This window comes from Chinchilla lanigera, unplaced genomic scaffold (assembly GCF_000276665.1).
Source record: "Chinchilla lanigera isolate Chin_1 unplaced genomic scaffold, ChiLan1.0 scaffold00093, whole genome shotgun sequence".
Taxonomy (NCBI): Eukaryota; Metazoa; Chordata; class Mammalia; order Rodentia; family Chinchillidae; genus Chinchilla; species Chinchilla lanigera.
In genome coordinates, this window is record NW_004955494.1 from 1155883 (window position 1) to 1177377 (window position 21495).

The 21495-nt window shown below is 43.3% G+C and overlaps 3 gene segments (V, D, J or C); all 3 read right to left on the reverse strand.

The window, feature by feature from the left end:
* Nucleotides 1-366: 366 nt before the first annotated feature.
* LOC102029525 lies at nt 367-870 on the reverse strand (the record flags this gene model as incomplete). The annotated part of the segment is given in 2 exon segments: nt 367-662; nt 764-870. Coding segments are annotated over 2 exon segments (345 nt in total), but the record flags the coding sequence as incomplete, so codon positions are not given.
* Nucleotides 871-2582: 1712 nt separating this feature from the next.
* LOC102029872 lies at nt 2583-3094 on the reverse strand. The segment is given in 2 exon segments: nt 2583-2875; nt 2984-3094. Coding segments are annotated over 2 exon segments (372 nt in total).
* Nucleotides 3095-19879: 16785 nt separating this feature from the next.
* On the reverse strand, nt 19880-21175 carry LOC102008428. The segment is given in 2 exon segments: nt 19880-20673; nt 20820-21175. Coding segments are annotated over 2 exon segments (405 nt in total).
* Nucleotides 21176-21495: the final 320 nt, after the last annotated feature.

The window sequence follows — 21495 nt, forward strand, 5'->3', positions numbered from 1 at the left end:
AATAACAGAGTTGGGTGGTAGTAGAAGTCAATGAAATGCTCAGGGGTGAGCAAAAGATGCTGGTTTGGAGATTACCAAGGGAGTTATTGTATCTCAACTAAAGATGCATTTCTGCCATCAGAAAGAGATACAGAAGAGCGAACCAGTGAACTAAGGGTGCTGAGGTGACCTCCAGCCAGGCTCAGACCAGCATGGCGAGGACCTCAGGACATAGAGCTAGACTGGGAGGTCCCAGGCTGGCAAGGACTCTGTGCCTCCTACAGAGGCTGGGACGTCTCACGGTGGAGCCGGGGTTTGTGGGCACTGACAACCACAGCCTCCTAACTGCACTTCATGTACAGAGAGGAAGCAGCACTGCCGCGCTGTGGAAAAACTGCTGGCACAAAAATACATAGATGCCTGGGACAGGGTGACTGAGTCCAGAGTGAGGGGAAAGTCTTCTGTGTTTTCTCTGGAGACGTTGTATCCATCGGAGACATCTCCTCTCTCAAGGTTCTTAACACCGTATGAGTAATAGATCAGTCTCAGTCCGTGCCCTGGGTCCTGTCGATACCAGTACATGTAGTCATGGTTGTCGGTCTGGTGGCATTTCAAAGTCACCTTTTCTTTCGTCTTTATGACCTTGTATCTTGGGCTCTGGGTGATTCCAGCCTCTATGTGTCCTGCGATAGAGAAAGAGCCTGGTGATGTCCTCTAGACAGCAAGGCTTGTATTGAGGTTTGGGGAATTTAAGGAAGGAAGCTCACCTATGACCCGCACTCACCTGCCCACAGGAGACTGAAGGTCACACAGGAGAAGAGCCTGCTGCCCATTTCGCAGCCAGGAGTGATCTTGAGTCTTCCAGCCTGTTTCGGGGAAGCAGAGCTTGGGTTTTCTGTGACTCAGTGATGTCACCCTCCCTGATAAACGTATGTGTTGTACAGTTAACCTGCCCCGCCCCCTCCCTACAAGGCAATTTTCACTTATAAATGTGTGTTTGCTCTTGTATGCACGTGTGCATGTAGGATTTCATGGTATACATACCATAAACACACAGCTTAACAGCCCAAAGTGGAAAATAATGTACTGCCTGTTTTTAATTACAAGTGCATATGCCCCTTCCCTGATTTTAGTATGGAAATCTGTTCCTCTAAGCATCTCATTATGATGTAAATACTTAGTTGTATGCTGTTCTCATTTTTCCTCATTTTTCTCTAGTCTAAGAGACTCCTCATGGCAGTCCTCATGCCTTCTATCATTTCTCTGCTAAAAAGTCACCTCAAGTACTTTTTTTTTTGCCTACATGGAATTACTGGATATCAGTCTGGGGCGACACACTTGGGAACCTGAGCCACTTGGTATCTAGAAAGGTTTAACTTCTTTGGGGAGATAAGCATTTCCCAGCAATATCTCATCTACCAACACTATTTCCTTTTCATTTAATTTTCAATGAATGATTCAGTCCCAAATTTTCTGTTAGTGAAAACATACTCCCCTCTGAGGAGCTATGACAGGACAAACATGCTCCGACTTAATATTATGTGTACTGGAAGTTGACAGTAAATTAGCCATAGTAACCACATCCTATAATGTGACCTCCTCCTGCTGTTCCAGTGGCCCTGAAATGGAAGGCTGGTGTTCTGCAGCATATTATTGACCAAGATCAGGGACCACTATGGGATTTTAGATGAACTTTGATTTTGGAGGCATGAAGATGTGGCTTCAATCGTGGTTCAGATGCTTGTGCATATGAAACACTGGGAAAGCCTATGAGCGACATTTTCCAGTCTATAAAGTGATATCTTGAGATCTTCATCTATAAAGTGGAAGCCCTAGTGTTTTGTGTGAAAACACATAATAGACGAGGTGTAAGAATATATACAGTGAGTGTTTCAGTGTAAAAAGAAATTATCAGAGTAAAAGACACCTGACCATCAATCTTCCTTAAACTATCCCTCCTTACACTTATGCCATGGTTCCTGACCTTTTCCGAAACAGAGTATCTGTACAGAGTGTAGTCAGCATTCCTTGAATGCTACTGCCTGGTATCATCATGAAAACATTAATACAGTGTGTCCTCACCCACCTTACACATCAGATCTAGGACTGTACAACTTCTGATTCACGCCCAAAGTGACAATAACCACGAAAGGTAAACATCTGAATCAATTCTGGACATACAGGCAACCATGGTAGCACGCTAGAGATACAAAAGAAAACCACCGCAGCTTCATAAAAGTGTGTTTGGATCAAGAGGGAGCATGGGGTGGGTGTGGCTAGTGGCAATGTGTCTTTTACTGTTTCACTTTAGGCATTCACTGTATTTGTCAGTCACACACTGCACACACCTGCACATCGGCACGGAGTAGGCCCCCTGACACTTGCTAGGAATTGGACTGTCCAGGCAGAGGTTGGAGGGCATCCTGCAGGCCTGGAACCTGAACAGCCATGAGCCCTGTGGCTGAACATAGCAGGGCAGAGAGAAGGTTAACAAAGCACTGCAAGCATCCACAAGGGGACCGCCCCCACCCGCTCCCTATTCCATGGTCAGCTGGGGCCAGAAGGTTGCGGTACAGAAAGCCAGTGGTTCTGCAAGGCTGTGTCTAGCTGCCGGCACAGAGATACACAGCCGTGTCCCCCAGCTCCAAGGCGCTCATGTTCAGCTCTGAGTGGTAGTCACTGAACTGCTGAGCTGAGAATCGGCCAGGCATGTTTCCTTTAGCTCTCTGCGACGTTTCATAATACTCAATGAGGAACTGGGGGCCCTGACCAGGGGCTTGCTGATACCAGGACACACTGACGTGTCCAGAGACGGGATAGCATTTCAGAGTGGACTTTCCTCCCTTTGCTTTGATTAGGTGCCTTGGGGACTGGGTGACTTCGCCTTCCAGCAAACCTGGGGAAAAAGAGGACAGACGTGAGCCCTAAGCACTGAGAACGTGATATTCCAGCAACGATGAAGAGCTGAGGCTCCAGGAGCCATCCCACCTGTGCTCGGACTCACCTGCACCCAAGAGACAAAGAGTCAGACAGCAGAGGCACCTGGCTCCCCAAGCCGAGTCCGGAAGGACAGGACAGGGCATCTCCCTACACAACGTGCTGGTCTCCTGGGCCAGAGAACAGCTGCTATGTTCTGCTCCCTGCTTTTCTCAGTTTGCGGCATTTGCCTGCAACATCAGCGACGTCACTGTTATGACGTCAGCGTCCCTGTCCCCTCCAGTAGGACTCCTGCACCCCAGGACATGATCAAGGACCCAGGCCTTCTCCAGTTCGGCTGCTCTTCCGGTCAGCAGGGGGCGCTGGCTGTGCAGTGCACCGCAGGGCAGAGTGTGGGGCAGACCCCCACACTCCAGCTTCTCTCGCTCTGCTCTGAGGCTGTGCGCCATGCTCTCTGCCTGGCTGGGGTGGTCCAGGCTGCCCCGCTGAGACTCCTTCACACTCCCCTCAAACAGAGACTCCCGGAGAGGTTGTGGTTATTGAAGGCTGCAAGCACGTTTCCTGGTGGTGACAAACACACGTGCATATCGGCGGCGGGGCGAGGGTCCTGATTAACCTCAGCCTCTGGTGCGTCCAGTCACCAAGCAAGCACCACGCAAGGACTCGGTCCTGACCGCGCCCTCTCCGGGAAGCCCTGAATTCCGCTCAGAAGGTCCACAGCGCCCTCACGTGGCCAGCCGCGTAGTCACCAGGACTTGGCAGTACTGATGCTGTCCTTGGAGGCTGGGCTCTTTTGCCGGTGATACAGAAAGAAACATAAAGCAAACTTCTTATTTTTTTTGCTGAAAACGGGAAAATAAATAATAAATCTCATCAGTTAGTATTGTAGGAGGGGATAAAGCTTCCCACCAGTGTTATCTGCCCTCTGAATAGGGTGGGAGCTGGGCAAAACGCTAAGGTAACACCCAGAGGGGCTGGCAGAGAATTCTATCAACCTGTAGCCCTTCTGGGCAGCTGGGGAAATGGTCCAACAACTCTAAGAAGATGAAAATTCCTTCTTATATATCTTCTATTTTTTGAAGTGCTTGTTCAACCCTTTTCTTCCTTTTCCTAGATTGAACTGTCTTCTTCATGATGGATTTGTAGGAATTCTATTATGAATATAATATGCCTATTTATCGTGTATATTCTTATGGCTATCTTTTGCAGAACATTTTAAAGGTGTGCACACAGGCCCACAGGACACATGTTGTTATTTTTATTTAGTATTACAATGTATGTTTTTAATGGACAGATTTAGACTGTGTAGATAATTTGGGTATGTTTTTTGTTTTTTGTTTTTTGTTTTTTTTTCCCGGTACCGGGAATTGAACCGACGACCTCGTGCTTGCCAGGCAGGCGCTGTGCCCCTGAGCTAAATCCCCACCCCCTGTGTAGATAATTTGGATTTGATGCAGTCATTGATCTTGTTACATTCCTCCCTTTCATCTTTTTTTTTTTTTTCGGTTTTTCTCCGGTACCGGGAACCGAACTCATGACCTTGCGCTTGCCAGGCAGACGCTTTGCCGCTGAGCTAAATCCCCAGCCCTCTCCCTTTCATCTTGCATTTCTTTTCTGTTGGTCTCATCTCTTCTTTGCTCCTTTTTTCGAGGCAATTTTCTGGATTAATTGAGAACTTTCATAAATGCATTCATTCATTTCTCCTATCAGCTATATGTCTGCTTTGTTTTTTAGTGGTTGCTGTAGAGTATACATTTGTATTTTAGCACAGTTTACCTTCACGTAATTTCACACAGTTTATGAAAAACTTACAATGCTCTCATAGTTGTTCACTCATCATTTTCCCATCTTTATATAATTATTTTTCTTCTAGATTAAAACCTTATATTTATTATAAACCCTATACTATGTTGGAATTATTTTGCTAGACAGCCAATTATCATTCAAAGAAATGTAAAGGTTAACAATTTCTCTTTGGGGTCTCCAATTACTGTTGAGCTACTTGGCCAGTGTTATCTGTCAGCAGCTAATTTCCTAACCTCCTGCGGTCAGAACTCTGAAGCTCTGAATGCATTCATTCTCATTAGTGAAGGAAGATCCAGTGACTCTTCGTTCTAGGCCCCTTAAACGGTGGGCACAAAAGGGAAAAACTGTACAAGAGAAACTGTTCTTTTTAGAACTTTGTTCTTTTGAAGCTTCCCAGCTCTGTAACTGCTTCATGGTTTTGCAATTACTTTCTTGACCCCTGTAACCACAAGAGTGTAACCGACCATACAGGATGCCCAATTGTACCATTGTACCAAGCTTCATAAACTGATGATCTTTAATCTACCCTTACAACCAGTGATCTCACCCTGCTAGCTAATCAGAAAAATTGCCGGGCTCTTCTGTCTTGCCTTTGTACCTCCTACTTGTGCATCATATAAAATCCCTAGACCACAAGCCATCAGGGCCTGATATTCTGGGAATGATCCTGATCAGTACCCATTGAAATAAATAAATCTGCCTCCAAGTCTTGGGTATTGTTTTGGTGTTTCTGCTTGCCGTTACAGGCAGAATTGAACACACAAGTTTTCTGAAGAGGAAGGTAGTGGATGTGCCCCACTGTGACTAAGCTGTTGGAATAGAGATTCGGTCAAGTCCTCCTGCTCTGTGGCTGGATTTTCGGAATAGAAAAGTTGCCCTCAAGCCTCTCAGCAGAAAACCACGCATGCTCATGGGGCATCCCTGATGCATCTGATGGCAATTCATTCTGGAAAGATATCAGGAATTCCAGGCTTCGCCCCAGGATCTGTCAGTACCAGTAAAGGCAACCGTGTCCAGAAATTGGATCATACCTTAAAACTACATTCTGTCCCTTCTTTATGAGCCTGCACCTGGAGGACTGGGAGACTTCACTTGGGTGTGATTTGTGGAGACAGAAGTTGGAGATAGAATGCATGTGATGAAATGGTTTTGTGTTCTGAGGACTCAGCTCCCCTGGGACACAGAAGGCCACCCAGCAGAGAAACCTGATGGTCCACAGCCAGGTCTCAGCAGGAGGGAGCTCCCCCAGATCAGGGTCCTTGTGCACAGGAGCAGAACAGGTGTGGCCTCCTTTGTCCAGGAATTACAAATCTCACGATGAGGTCACTGAGCCTCCAGATTACCTGATAAATTAAGCGTAAAAGGCCATGCTTAATCTAAGATGTGTAATTCTACTGTGCACCAGTAAGACAGAAAACAATACTGTCAGCCATAATCAGAAATGTTAACATGTAAAAACAGCAAGGCACAGAATTTAAGCAAAGTGGTACCTGAGTAGTGGAGTCAAATACTCACTGATTCTGGGTGGTCCCTTTCTTTGTCCACACACAGCACTCCAGGGTACTGCTGCCCGGATGCCACCCTACAACTCTTCATGGTCTTCTCACTTCTCGGTCTGTTCACACTGTCGGCTGGCATTGCCACCTGGCTGTTCCAACAGAACTTCACGTTGGAAATCTCCACCGAGATCCCTTGTTTCTGGCCCCATTCTTTGGCATCTTCCCTTAATTCAAGAAATAGCAAAAGAAAAACATCCTTAATTAACTAGTATTCATATTTCTTTGAGTCCTTAACTCCTTGTCATGATTCCTCCTGTGTTTTAAGGGCACTCCTAAAACAAACAGATGCTCTTAAACCTTTTTTTCAGTGAATGCAGCCATTAACTTTTTGGATCTTTTACCTCTCCATCTGTAAGACAAGGGTAACTCCCCTCACAATGTTCTATAGGGCTTTACTGAGATACTGTTGTAGTCTCTGGCAGGCTTAATAAATCTCTATCCTTTGCTCCCTCCCTGTCATGTCATGTAAGGAGTATGGTTGGGATTCTCAGATCTGCTAGGACTCGTAAGTGACAAAGAAAGTGAACTAACTACTCAACTAAGCCCTGAAGTCAGGAGAATTCAGAGCTGCAAAGATGCTCAGAGTCTGTCACTTGAGGAAAGACCTAGCAGAACTTAGGAATGATTCAGGAAATATGTGAGGCCACGATGGCAAGGTAAGCATGCATCTGCTGACCCCATTACACAACATGAAGCAGCTAATAGGAGCAAGAGAGAGCTACATCAATCTGGAAAAATAAAGACAAAGACAGATTAAGAAAAAAGGTACTCATGTGGCAGTTAAGTTACAGAGGTAACCATTTCTGTAGGTGTATTGGTATAGACAAGTTTCCATGAATGTAGGGAACAGGGGGGGAAAAAACACACACAAGAGTGTTAAATGTTTACTGGTAAAAGGGGCTTATATGGGGGAATGGAGGGTTCTTTACCATTTTATTTCTGTATCATTGAGTTTTGAAATTAAAAGCCTTTTTTAACCACATGAGAGCTTGAAAGTCAGACTTTGATCAGGTGGCAGAATTTGTAATGTCTAAATGAAAGACTGGCCATCATGCACCTTAAAAAGACCTATTTTCTTCAATCCACTGAGGTTAAATTGTGCTGTATAAAACAGCTCAAGCTACTGGCGCCCATTTTGGATCCCTGGGTGGTGGGAAGGTGAACAAAGACTTTAATACTTTTCATGTAGATGTCATCTTGTGCTGCTCATGAGCTAAGATGGTGTCTACCTCTGAAAGCCTGATACCATAAGGACCTGCCTTCTTATTCCAAATCAGGCTATGAATGATTTACTTGTAAAGGAAGGTAAATGAGCACCCTTTAGTATCTGTATTTCCAAACTCAATAAGGTTTAAGTCCCACTCTTGCGCTTTCCAGGCTTATTTTCGTTTCTAATTCAAGTCAATGTAGCATTACTTTGTCAACTGCAATGCTATTCCAGTGTTCATCAACAGGCCTCAGCTTTCCTAAGGGCAGCTTTAGAAAGTGTGTGGGAAAAGATGTTGTCCTCAGGGAAGATATTTTAGCTTCAGTCTTTTAAGGTTCAATTCTTTGAAATAAGCACTCTATTTTTGGTCCTCACTGCCTAAGGAGATAAAACTGCATTAGACTTTAAAGCATGGATGTGAATCATTCAGGTAAAACTAGGGCTATGATCTACCTGTGAGTCTTCGTAAGTGATTGTATATTTGATTATTTTCACTCAAATACTTCAGGCCTAAATCATGGCCTCACTGTATAAATGGAGCCTTCACTGTCACCATCAGCCTTTCCTATCTGGCTAAAGAAAAGAAGCAAGCAAAGAGCTCTGCTCAGTAGCCTGCACCAAGGTCAGGGAGTGGGGTGCAGGGCTCCGATGAGTTGCAGCCCTACATTTCTCCCATCCAAGTACTAACCAGGCCCGACCCTGCTTAGCTTCCGAGATCAGACGAGATCGGGCGCGTTCAGGGTGGTATGGCCGTAGACAGCCCTACATTTCTTACATTGCATCTATACCAGAAAGTGGGCATTGATGATGGTGTGCAGGGTCTCAGGCTTCAGTCATCCAAGGCATATTTGTGCCTTGGGAAAATCTCCATCACATGTTAGAGAAGACATCTATTTTCTTTTTCATCACTTTTCTTCTGATATTGATAATTAGTGCCAGCGCTTAGCTGTCCCATGTCTGGGTGACTGCATTATCCAGGGGCACTAAAAGGAAATGAGATTAAAGGATGAGACAATCCCAGGAAAGTAATGGGAAGATATGAAACCTAATCCTTTATAAAGGCTTAGGATCCAGTTACACACCCATGATAGATACATCTTATCTCTTCCTAGGATTTACCTGGAAGATAAATCGAGAAGATAAGTGAATAAAAATTCTCAATGTTGGTCTTTGATGAGTTCATAGGTGAAGGTGTTATTAGAAGGTATGGCTTAGTTGAAGGAAGTAGGTCCTTGGGCTCATCTTTGAAGGGTATGTCTGTTCTGGTGCCCTTTCTCTTTCTCTGCTTCCTGTTGCCAGGAGGTAAGAAGACTTCTCTGCCACGCCCTTCCCAGAGGGTGTCCTGCCCCACTTCAGGCCTACAGCAATGGAACCAGCCCACCATGGACTGATACCTCTGAAACCATGAGGAAAACTAAACATTTCCTCCTTTAAGTTGTGTGTGTGTCAGATATTTTGTTCCAGCAGTGGAAAGGTGACTGATGTATACTACCCTCAACTTACAATCATACCCATCAACCGTATGGTCTTTTTGTGGACAATGCCCTGTACAATATCTTATTATTTTCTCTTCATCTATCTCTCAATCAGCCTCTCAAGGTTTTCTATTTCAGGGACTTGTTTTTTAAAAAACTATTTCATCTATGTTGAACACATATTTCTCCTTCCTTTTTTCATGTGTTTATTTCTTAAATGAAAATATATTTTAGACAGATATGTTCTTAATTGTGAAAAGTGAAATTTAAGTAGTATTAGAATAAACTAAGAAAAATATGTTTAGGCACTTCCTTGAGGGATGATCTTATTTAATAGAAGTGCTGTAGAACTGGTACCGAACTGAATGGAAAAATGCTCTGCACCAAGAAGTAGGAAGGCAACCAACTTTATTACACAGGTGGGCTGATAGGGGCTCGCTCCCAAAGCATCTGCTCAGAGCTGGCTTTGGGCTGAGTTTATATAGGTTTGCAAGTGGGAGATACAAAAACTTAAAAGCATGGTGGAATTTTATTGGATACATCAGTTATTCTTCGTTGCTGAGCAGAAAGTCCTTGAAACTAGCAAGTGATATGTTAGGGAGCTGGAAAGTACAGGCTGTGCAGCTGGGTGCGGTCCAACTGAGCTGGGTCAGGTTATCTCTGGTGTAGTCAGTTAAGGCTGAGTGAGTCTAACAGATGAGCTATGTTGTGGGCTGCACGACCTTATTTTGTCCTAATGTGGTATCTGACTATTAACTGATTTTTAAATTTTAAAACTTTCTGTTACAGAAGCACTAAGTAAAACATAATTTCAGTTACACTAAATTAAACTCTTGCACATCAAATCACACATAGAAGATAAAAATTTAAATGCACAATGGGAGAAACCATGAAGTCAGTGTGAAATGATTTTCACAAGTCTTGTTCCTCAGACTTTTCCAGAAAGAGCCATGGTAATGACCCATGGTGGCATCTGAAGTTTCAACTGCTGCCAAACCAGACACTGGAGACCAGGACTGGGGGACTTCTCACTGGTAAAGAGCAGAGGGTGATGATTGAAGATAGACAGATTTATCAACACAAAGAAATCTGTCTTCCAATTCTTATTCTTATAAGCCACAAGCCATTGGGGAAATGACTTATTAGCCCTGATTTTTTCACCTATAAATGGGGATTAAGAGGATTTGATTGGCATGGTTATTGCAATGCATTAAAACATTCGATGTGTGCAAAGAGTCTAACACATGAAGGACTTGCTCTTAATGAAGTTAAGCAAGACTTGACGATCCACAAGAAAATGCTGGTAGAGAAGTGGAAGCATTTGGTACACACATATGAACTTGTGTTTCTTGGTTGGCTGGGAGCACTCTGAGCTGGAAGGACATCGAAGTGTGTTTGAAAGAGCTGAAAACATCCCTTGAAGAACCAAAGACTGAACAGAAGGCCACATGCCATCCCTATCAGGGCCAAGGCAGAAGTTTGTGCCCAGAACTCTGGGGACTATGCAGAGCTGTGTGTACTGCTGCCGCAGAGATACACAGCCAAGTCTCTGGCTCCAAAACCCTCACACTGAGCTCAGAGAGAGAGTTGCAGAACTGAGCTGAGAACTGGTCAGACATATTGCCTTTTTCTCTCTGTACATTCTACAAATACCCGAAGAGTCCCTGGGGCCCTTGACCCAGGGCCTGTCGGTACCAAGACACCTTGAGATTCCCAGATGTAGAGAAACATCTCAGTGTCACTTGCTGTCCCCTTGTTTTGATCACATGTCCTGGGGTCTGGATGACTCCAACCTTCGCTGGACTTGTGGGAAAAAAATGGAGAATGAGCAAAAGAGGGAGGCTCAGGAGCACCTCCAGGGGAAAGTGGAGGATTCAGGAAGTGGCAATTCCAGAATGAGGATATCCTCCTTGTCTGTAGGACTTACCTGTTACTGGGAGAAAAAGCACAACCCAGGTAAGGAGCCTGGGGCTTCTGGCAAAGGTGTGGCAGGCAGCACTGCACCTCTGTGCTCAGGGTTGGTGCTCTTGGGTATCGGGCTCAGTTTCTGACCAAACTCACTTTTCCTGATTGGGTTGTTACCCTATGATGTCACTTCCTGATTTTCATAACCCTGGAAGCTTCTTCCAGTGCACCCAGGATGACCCCCTCCCTCTTTCCTTCCTCTGCACCTATTGCTTGCAGATCTCCATGCTGGAACTCATGCACCTGCCCATCAGCTGAGTATAGCAACCAGTGCTTAAATGCTCCTACCCCAGCTCTGCCTGGGCATCTTCATGTCATCTCTTTGCCGCTGGGTTTAAACCATGGTTTCTGTTTATATTTTCATTTCCCAGGCAGCATGTCCAACCCCGATCCTGACTGTCCAGTGATTTAGTCCATCTCATGAGACACAAAGAGAACCAGGGTTGTCCACAAATTATTAGGGGCAAAGATTCACCTCAAACAGTTCTGCAACTTATCAGCTCACAGCACAGAAATAGCTAGTTTAGGATTAAACTATAAGAATATTGTATGTGTAGCATTCTTCACAGATTATGTTTTTCCCTCCAGGTCGATTCTGGTTTTGGAGGTTGATTCCAATGGGTGATATGAACTAACTAGTTTTCTGGAGTCTGTTTTACTTGTAGGAGACAAGATCAAGAGAGTAGGAGGTAGGGCAAGCAAATGACCCAGTGGGCAAAGTCTAGCACCCTGGCTCATTTCTTTTTTTTTTTTTTTTCCAGTGCCAGGAATCGAACTCATGACCTTGTGCTTGCCAGGCAGGTACTGTGCCACTGAGCTAAATCCCCAGCCCTCTGGCTCATTTCTTGTTAGAATACATTTGGCTGTCTTTCCCTGCTGGATGACACAGCATGTTGTAGATAGCCTTTTCCCACAGCCATGTCACCAAATGCCCGGGGTCTCCAACCCTTTGCTCTTTATTGGGGGCCAATGTGAATAAGAACTATCCAACAGTGCTGGCTCTGATTCTTTCCAAGCCAGATGCATGTAAGCCCAGCACTCATCTCATTCTCCCTCTTTGATATTGCCAGGATTCTGACTAAAAGGCCTAGCAAGGGGAAAATGAGACTCAGAGAGAATATTTAACCTTGAAATAATAACAAAAATTCCAACATTGCACCCTAAAGGTAACAAAGTTTGTAATAATTTGCAACTAGCAGTAGTAGTAATTCTAATAATCTGCCACTAGAATTACTAAGAGAGGTGTCAGAACACTAAGGTATATGATGGAGATCACTATGAAGCAGATCTGAGCAGGATTTAATATTAACCAATTGGCTTTCCATGTTTACTTTGTGAGTCTGTCCAAGGCCTAGGCTCCTTGCCTGGAGATGGGCAGCAGACTCATAGTAAGTGAACCTCTCTGTGAGTCACTGGTCACTGCTGAGGCTTGTATTGGCCTGTGAAGCTGTGATGCTTCAAAGGACAAGATAAGGTGAGAGCTAAGGATGTTTGGCCCCAACCCCAATTAACTAAAAGGAGACGGCAGCTGCAGGCTCCACACTGCTACAATAAACATCAACCTAAAGATAAAGTAGTTCTCCTAATTGACATAATTTACTACTTGAGAAAATTCTCCCAGGGTCCTGCTGGATTCCTCTCAGATTCCCGCATTTTCTTCAGTATCCCCCTCCTTTGTTTGATAACCAAATAAATACAGGCAGCCAAGAAGCTCTTTGTCTTAGCCCCTAGAGAATTTTGAATTCTATAAAGGGTTCAGAACCTCCAAGAACCCTGAGATCATATCACTTGTCTCATTTATTTAAGCCTTCACCACCCACTCATTTGGGAGATTGAGGGCCTGACCAGCCTGTAATAACTAAGGGATATTATTAACCAGTTAGGCATAGGAAATATGAAAATAAGCAACATGACTTGGTGGCATAGAATATTAAAGGGGTCCAGTAAAGAATCACCACACATCCTGCTACGGTTTAGATGAAAAATCTCCTCCAAAAGTCTCATGTGTTCCGAGATGGAGCTTTGGGAAGGTGATGGTATCACAGTTTGCTGGTGGGATTGAAAGGTGATGGAAACAGGAGCAGGGGCCTAGTTAAACGGCCTGGACTAAGGGGGTGTGAGACTAGGGCTGGGGTCAGGATCTTTGACCCCTTTCTCTCTGGCTCTTTCCCTTTCTCTTGTCCATAAGTTAGTTTGAGCATTTTGCTTTTATTTATACCTTACAGCATTTCTTCAAAGTAAATAAATCAATTGCAGAAAATGGGAGTCATTTACAAATAATGCTTATGCTCCACACAACCCAGCTTAAAATTCACCACACCAAAAATAAGCGAGCATGAGCACATCCATCAAAATAAAATACAACGAATGTGACAAGTGTTCAGTGACAGAAATAATACAACATCCAAATTCGGAATCAGAATAAACTAAGCCAGCAAGTTTGCCGAGAAACAGCTGGAGACTGATGGCTGAATGAAAAACACAGGCAAAAAGCAAACAATGAAAACATAACTGTAAAGCCCCAAAGACTGTCAAAATCATCCTTAAACTACTATTACAGTGTGTCCTCAGCCACTTTATTCACTGGTCTGGCACCATTCGACTTCTGGTTCTATCTCAATGTCAAAATAACCACAAGAGGTAAATACTTTGAATAGATTTGGGTGAATTAGTACATAAACTAATTTTTTTGTGAAGCAATCAGCCTGTCCCCTCTCCACCTGCAGTGTCCTGGGAAGCCAGTACCTCCTTTCTGGTGATCTCACAAAGGTGCCCTGGGACACAGCACAGACACATGGTATTTGTTCTTTCTGAGATGTCCACCTAGAGACGTCAAGGTCTTAGATTTACTGGGTCCCATGTTAAGAAACCTTGCAGCCAGGTGTGGGCTTCTGCCTGTAGGTGCTATGGAGGTAGATGTGTGGAGGAAAATAAAGTGACTGTCTTATACTGTTCTGTAATATTTCACATGGAAAACTATTGGATGGTAACCCAAGCCAATGTAGTGCAAGAATTTGGCTCCTGTTTTGATAACCTCCAGAAGTCTCAAAACGTTGTTCTGTACCCACTGCTTCCTAGTAAAGACTTAGCTCATTGTCTTATTTTTCTAATTCTGTTGTTTAGTTCTATTCAGATCCAACTCTATTGTTCAGTGCATCTACTAATACTTCTGCTGAGTGTTTTATTTCATTGTGTATTTTTAAAACATTTAATAAAGATTTTTGCTTTTGTCTATAGAGGACTCTTGTTCAGTATCCAATGGAATTAAAGCCAATTGACTTTACGTAATAGTTCTGAAGTTGGAGAATCCTTGATTACTAAAGGAGTTTAAAGTTACTCAGGTGCTTTCTACATTTTTCCCCTTGAAAAGAAAATACAAATTTCATACTGGAAGCTACTGCCCTTCTTTATTCAATTATTAGAATATTCCAAATTGAAAGGAATAGCATTTATATTATGTGAATTCACACAAACCCACACGTGTGTGTGCAGGTTCATGGACCTCAGCTCACACTGAGGCTCGTGCTGCACAAGGATCCCGGCAAGGATCCCATTTTTCTTCCCAGGCTGGGAAGAAAAAGGGTAGGAAAAGGGTAGCTTTCCTCCTGAATGAGACAGGGGCCCAGGCAGGCGTGTCTCCTTCCACACTGCACCTTGTCTTTTTTCTTCAGAGATACTGGCTGTGCTGGGCTGTGTATTCACTGCTGTCACAGAGGTACAGGGAGCTGTGGCCGGTGCTGGCTGACTCCAGGGTCAGGGAGAAATGCTCCTTCTCTTCTCTGAAGACACTGTACCCTTCTGTGGCTTCTCCCTTGAAGTGCTGGACATGCTTCCTGAGTAATGGAGTAGCCTTAACCCCTGTCCTGGATCTTGGCAACACCAAAACATTAAATAGGTTCATATTTTGAGAACACTCTAGGGTTCAGGTATCTGGGTGATTCCAGTATCCATGAAGCCTGTAGGCAAGAGAAGCACAAGGTAAAATCCAAACCTAAGGCACAGGTTGTACCTGCAGAGGAAAGATTTGGAGCAGGGACTCTGCAAACCCATGGAAAGGTTTTCCAGCAGAGCCCAGAACTTAACCTGCTCCCAGGAGACAAAGCACTGAACGCAAAAGCTTAGGGTTTGTGGCAGGTCACCATGAGAAGGAGACTGCCCCATCTAAAAGCTGCGATTTCAGGACAGGAGCTGTAAGGCTCCTCCCTAAGGGGTGGGTGGATGGGCCACTGATATCACTCCTGTGTACCCCTGAAGATTCTCCCTGGCCCAGTGCCTTCAACTGAGCTCAGACAGGATCAACCACTTCTGTAATGGAGAAGACCTACAGGGAAGGAGGAGGGTTGCAGCAGGCGCTCAGTTGAGAGCAAACCGCGCTCCCGAGTTTTCCCACATTCCTGTAAGGCTGTTGGTCCTCTCTCTGCACCTGTCCTGACATCAAAGCTACGCTGCCAAATTCTTCAACTGTGAATCTCCTTAAAGTGTAGAAAGAGCCTCCCCCACCTCCTGCACACTTGTTGGTAGCCTAGCAGTAACTGCAAAGTTCTCAGCATATGCCTCATGTTGGATCCAAACCCAAGTTATTCTTAACCCTTTCCCTTCCTAGGTTGTTCTCCTCGGCTCTCGCCAGCGCTCTTTCACAGGCCAGTGGCCTCGCAGTGCCACCTTGCGGTCCATTTGTGAAGTCTCTTTGTTATTTCCTTCGCAATGACCCAGGGAATGCTGGTAAACGTCTGCACAGTTAGCAGGTTTTATGATCAGTTCCCTTGAATTCTAATCCAACACTAATTCTTGCCCTGAATTTGAATTGCCATGTTTAATACTCTCATTTTGCTTCTATCACAGACTGTCACTTCTATCACAGTCACAGCCTGAAGGTACTTTCCCTTACATCTGTCTTCTAAATTAAGGGTAGAATGGAAGGAATGAGAGAAAATACTTGGGGTCAAATATTACCCAAGGATTGAAGTGTAAGAAGGTTCTTTTAACTCCATTACTCTGAAGATTAAAAAGGTTAAAAAGAAAACAAACATTTAAAACATTACCCCCAAATTATGTCAGCAAAGGACTGTGTATATAATGAGATTATGTTCAAATCAGGGTCAAATGTGTCAATAAAAAGTACAATGAGCATAGAAGAATATATAGAACAATAATCATGGAAGATGTAGTGTCTAAGGGGAAAAACAGTAAGTAGAATCAAGAAGGGGCAAGGTCATTCTACACTAAACCAATAACTTTCCCAATAACATGCATGTCTGCTGATATGAGTAGCAGGGAATGGTGGAGCTAGGGACACTCTAGGACAGGGAATCTCAGCCACTCAGGAGATTGTGTGGTGCATTAGAGAACTTTCTTTATTTTTTTGTAGCCCAGCTCCAAGGAGCCATTTCCACTTCCAACAATCTATTCATGAGTCTCTCCCTCCACTCTGCCTGCAGAGAGCTGCCGAGGCAGATGGTAAGAAGACTTTACCAATACACAAGAACTGTAGAAGAGACAAGAGTTTATTTAGGTTGGGGTATACTGCCAAGGTGGCAGCAGAGGAGTTCCCTGGAGAGGGACTGGAATCAAGCAGTCAAGGTAAGAGACTGGGATTTTTCTGAAGGTGTGACGATGCAGGCAAAGGGTTTAGGCAGCAAATATGATCGTCTGAAGAATGTCCTTTCCTGGATCGTTTGGCACCTTGTAAATCCTTCAGGCAGCACTTGTGTTGAGTGTAAAATTTTATTTACACTTGCAGCTTTGACAAGACCTCTTCCCCTGAGAGAGGGTTGTCCTTAACTGCTGTTCCTTTGTTAAACGTTTTAATCAGTTTGGCTATTAAGGATTTTAATTTTTTCATTGCCAATGGGCTAGCACTACCCACAGAATTAAAATCTTTCTTAAGGTGTAGACTTTCTTAGGTTCCTGTGAACCAACTCACTACTCCTTCCTTGCTTAGCACATTCTTAAGCATAAAAACTCTCTCCCTCCTCAACCCTACAATAACTGGCACAGATCTCTTGCCTGGATTCATCACATGTCCTTAATTCCATGCCTTTTCATTTCAAGCAGAGTGATAGGTAGATGGAGTGATAGGTAGATGGGGACAATAAGCTTCAAGGACATGTAAAATGTCTGCGTTTAAAAGCTTGCTGTCTCGGGGGCTGGGGATTTAGCTCAGCGGCAAAAGCGCCTGCCTGGCAAGCACAAGGTCGTGAGTTCGGTTCCCGGTACCAGAGAAAAACCAAAAAAAAAAAAAAAGCTTGCTGTCTCTTTTTCTGTCCGCAGGTTGTAACTGAACAAAGGATTTGTGCAGTTTCAGTGATTTCTGGATACAATTAAACCTCAGAAGCATCCCCAAATGCTATAAACAACACAGACCTGAAGGAATTGTCATCTTGGTTGGATGGTGACCCTGAAAGAGAAAGCAAACTCTCTAAACTACTTATTTCCCTTTCCAGAAAACTGTACCCAATGAGCTCACTACTGCAAACATTACATTTTGCTCCAGTATTTGCCACTGTGTTCTGGTTCTGTTCAAACCTCATTGTCAAGCTCGTCCCACTGTTACAGTCAAGTATTTCGGAGGTCCTGAAAATTAAGGCGGCCAAAGTTGGAGACAAGGTCTAGGAAATGATTTACTAGAACGGATCTCAAGGACAGGAAATTTCCATCTGTGCCCTGGATTTATTTGCTCTCAGAAGATAAAGGGCAGCAGAACATAGAGTATTTGATGATGGCACCATTACAATTGTATCAGGACAGTGCCCTGCTAAGGATGGTGATTCTTGAGAAAGGAATTTGGTGTACTGAGGCGCTATAATTCCTGTTAAGTGGACTTAGGAGAAACAGAGATTTCCCTTTCCAGCTACACATGGACATCTGACTATGGCTGCATCTGTGGTACTCAGTTCCACTCTTGGAGCCCTGGGTTATCTCCAGAAACTCCCAGAAACCTAGAATCTACGATATCACCTCTAAGCATGGTCTTCATGGCTACGAATCACAAATGGGAAAATAATTTAATTACAATATAAGTATTTGGGGGCCTGGGAATTTAGCTCAGCAGCACAGTGCCTACCTGTCAAGGGAGGGTTTTGAGTTCGACTCCTGGTACTAGAAGAAAAAACAAACAAAAAAAACCAATAGAAGTATTTGAATTTATAATAAATAGCATAACAATGTATAACAAATAACACTGATAAAAAGAAGGGACATCTTTTTAAAAATGCCAAAATTTTAATTTTTAAAATCCCACATTTTGACTTTGAAACCTCAGGGTCATCACTGCAAATCAAATGTCTAGGATAACAATTAAAACATTCTGATTTCCATAGTGGTTGCACCAGTCTACACTCCCACCAACAGTGGAGGATTCCTTTTTGCCCACAGTCCTGCCAGGATTTATTATTGGTTGTTTTCTTGATAACACCTATTCTTTCTGGAATGAGATGGACTCTTGGTGTTCTATTAATTTATATCTCTCAAATGATCAAGGAAGTTGAACTTCTTTTTTTTTTTGGTCCTAGTAATCTAACTCAGGACCTCGTGCTTGCCAGGCAGGTGCTGTACCACTGAGCTATATCTTCAGCCCAATAATTTTTCACATATATATTTGCCATTTGTATTTATTCATCTGAGAAATGTGTATTTATTCTAGATGCTCACTTTTGGATGGGGTCTTTACAGGTGGGGGTCTGATTTTTTTGAGTTCTTTATATATTCTAGATATTAGTCCTTTATCTGAGGAACAGATGGCAATAACTTTTTCCTACTCTGTAGTTTGTCTCTTCACTCTGTTGGTGGTTTCTTTTGCTGTGCAAAAGCTTTTTAATAAGATGAGATCCCAGTTCCTGATTCTTTATAATTTTTCGTATGTGATTCAGGTTTTAATCATAAAGTTTTGCCTATACCTATGTCTTCAAAAATTCTACCTATTCTCTTTTCCAGTAAATTTAGTGTTTCTGTTTTAATATTTAGATCTTTGAACCATCTTGATTTTAGCTGAGTGCATAGTAAGAGACATGGTTCTAATTTTACTTCAGCATGTGGAAAACCAGTTTTTCCAGTACCATGTATTAAAGAGCTATCTTTCTTCTAGTGGATATGCTTGGCCCATTTGTTAGAGACAAGGTAACTGAGTGTGTTTGGAGTTGTTTCTGCATCTGTATGGAGTTTCTTTAAAATACTAAAGCTAGAGCTTTCATTTGACCCAGTTATTCCCTTTCCTGGTATTTTCCCAAAAGAATTAAAAGCATCATACGACAGGGATATATACACACCCATTTTATAGCAGCACAGTGTGTAACAGCTAAATCTTGGAAATAGTCCAAATGTCCATCAACTAACGAATGAATAAAGAAGATGTGTTTTTTTATACAGTGGAGTACTACTTAGTAATAAATAAGGATAAACTTGAGACATTTCTAGGTAAATGGATGCACATTGAGGCCATACTCTTAAGTGAAATAAATCAGACACACATGTGTAAATACCGCATTACTTCTCTGGTGTGAGAAACTGAAAGTGTAAATAAGGACCAAAATGTATAATAGATATTTTGAAATAGGAAGAAAATGTTCAAATAGGATGGGGAAGAGGGGAGAAGAAAATAAATGAGAAAAGGAGGAAAAAACTGAAATAAAGCTTTTGTAAATATAAGGAGGGGAAGAAGCGTTAAAGGGAGGGGGATGGGAAAAAAGAAGAATCATAATATACCGTGTACAGGTACAAATTCCCTATAATGAATGTGATTATTATGTACATCTAAAATGTACCAGTAACTTATTAATTTAAACAGCAGTCTGTAGAAGACTCATTTAGGTAATTAAGAAGACGCTGGAGTGGTAGTAAAAGCATGCTCTAGTCTAGGTATCAGGAGGGAAGGAAACTCTGGAAAACAAAGCAAACTGAAAGAAAGGAATTAGTAAACTAAGCAGAAGAAATGAAGCTTTATTTGTTGTGCTTATTAATTTATTGTCACAAATGCAGCAAAGACTTTAACTTCAAAATGGAAAACAAATTTGCTATGTTGCAGAAAACTTTCACCTTGACAGTGATAAAAGAGGGTCCTAAACAGGGAGTGTATGTGCAGCCTCCAGCCTTTCAGCAGCCGGATGTGTCAGCAGATGGGGTGGGCCGAGGACAGGTACACTGTGCATGACCCAAGCTGATGCAGGTGAGCAACAACTTCAAAGTCACAGAACAAGCCGCCTGTGGCTGCTCTGATCGCCAGTGCTAAGACATCCAATCTTCACCAGCAGTGTTGGACTGGCTCAGGACTTCTAGAACCCAACAGGTCTTTAGGGATTCCTTCCACCCATGTTTACAGCCAGAGCGCTTGCCGAGCTCTTCTGTGGTAACTTTCTACGCAAAAGACAGCATACTCTCAACTTTCTTTAGGGGCTCTAGGGACTGCCAGGAGACAAGGAGGTTTGTGAACAGGAAGGAGGTGGCTGCGGCTCACTGTGGCTGCTTGCACAGAGATACACAGCTGAATCCCCCTGCTGTGCACCCTCGATCTTCAGATTGGAGAAGGTGGCCTCAGGCCTCTCAGCAGTGAACCGCTCAGGAGGCATCCCTGAGGTGTCTGCTGGACGTTCATCCTGGAAGTACATTAGGAACTTTGGGCCTTGTCCCAGGGTCTGTTGGTACCAGTAAAGAAAACTATGACCAGATATTGGGTCACACCTGAAAGCTACATTCTGTCCCTTCTTTATGACCCTGTAACTGGGGGATTGGGAGACTCCAGCTTCAGTGTGATCTGTGAAGACAGAGTTGGGAATAGAATGAGAAAAACAGTTATAGTCAGCACTCAAATAAACCCACACATGCATATACACGCGTACGTGGACACACACACACACACACACATACACAATGAAATGGCTTGGTTTTCTGCAGACTCACCTGTCCCTAGAAGACAGAGGGTAACCCAGGAGAGGAGCCTGGTATCCATGGCAGGGTCAGCTCAGGACAGAGGCTCACCAGGTCAGACAGAAAAGGAAAGGCATCTTTTGTTACCACAGGGTGGTTCCCGCAGTGACAGTGACATCATTTCCTTTACAATCCCTGCGACCTCAGTAATACCAAATTTACATTATAAAACACTAATCAGGGTGACTGATTTAAATATCTATAAACTTCTTTTTAACAAAATCAATTTATAGGTCATAATTTTCAGCCTCTGTGCTGTCTAGATACAGAATTCTCACATTCTGTGCTTTCACAAGGAAGGAAGGAAGAAAGGATATCTATAGATTATACATATGCATATGTATGCATTTTAAACACAAAAAATTTTAAATCTAAAACTACCCTTTCTTTTTCCTTTTCCCACTCACTCAAAACTCCAGGAAAGAGCCTGGGTACCAGAATTACATTTGTAGATTTTATACTCATTTGAGTTCAAGAATATGTCACACTTCAAAGTGGAAATTTCCATACCAAGTCAAAAACTGGCTTATCCATGTAACTGCTGCCATGCTGGTTTAACAGATGAATGCTTTCCATAATCTACAGCAGACCACTTCACTTGCAGAAGCTCACTAATGTTTACCACTGGGTAACTGGGGTCTGATATGTG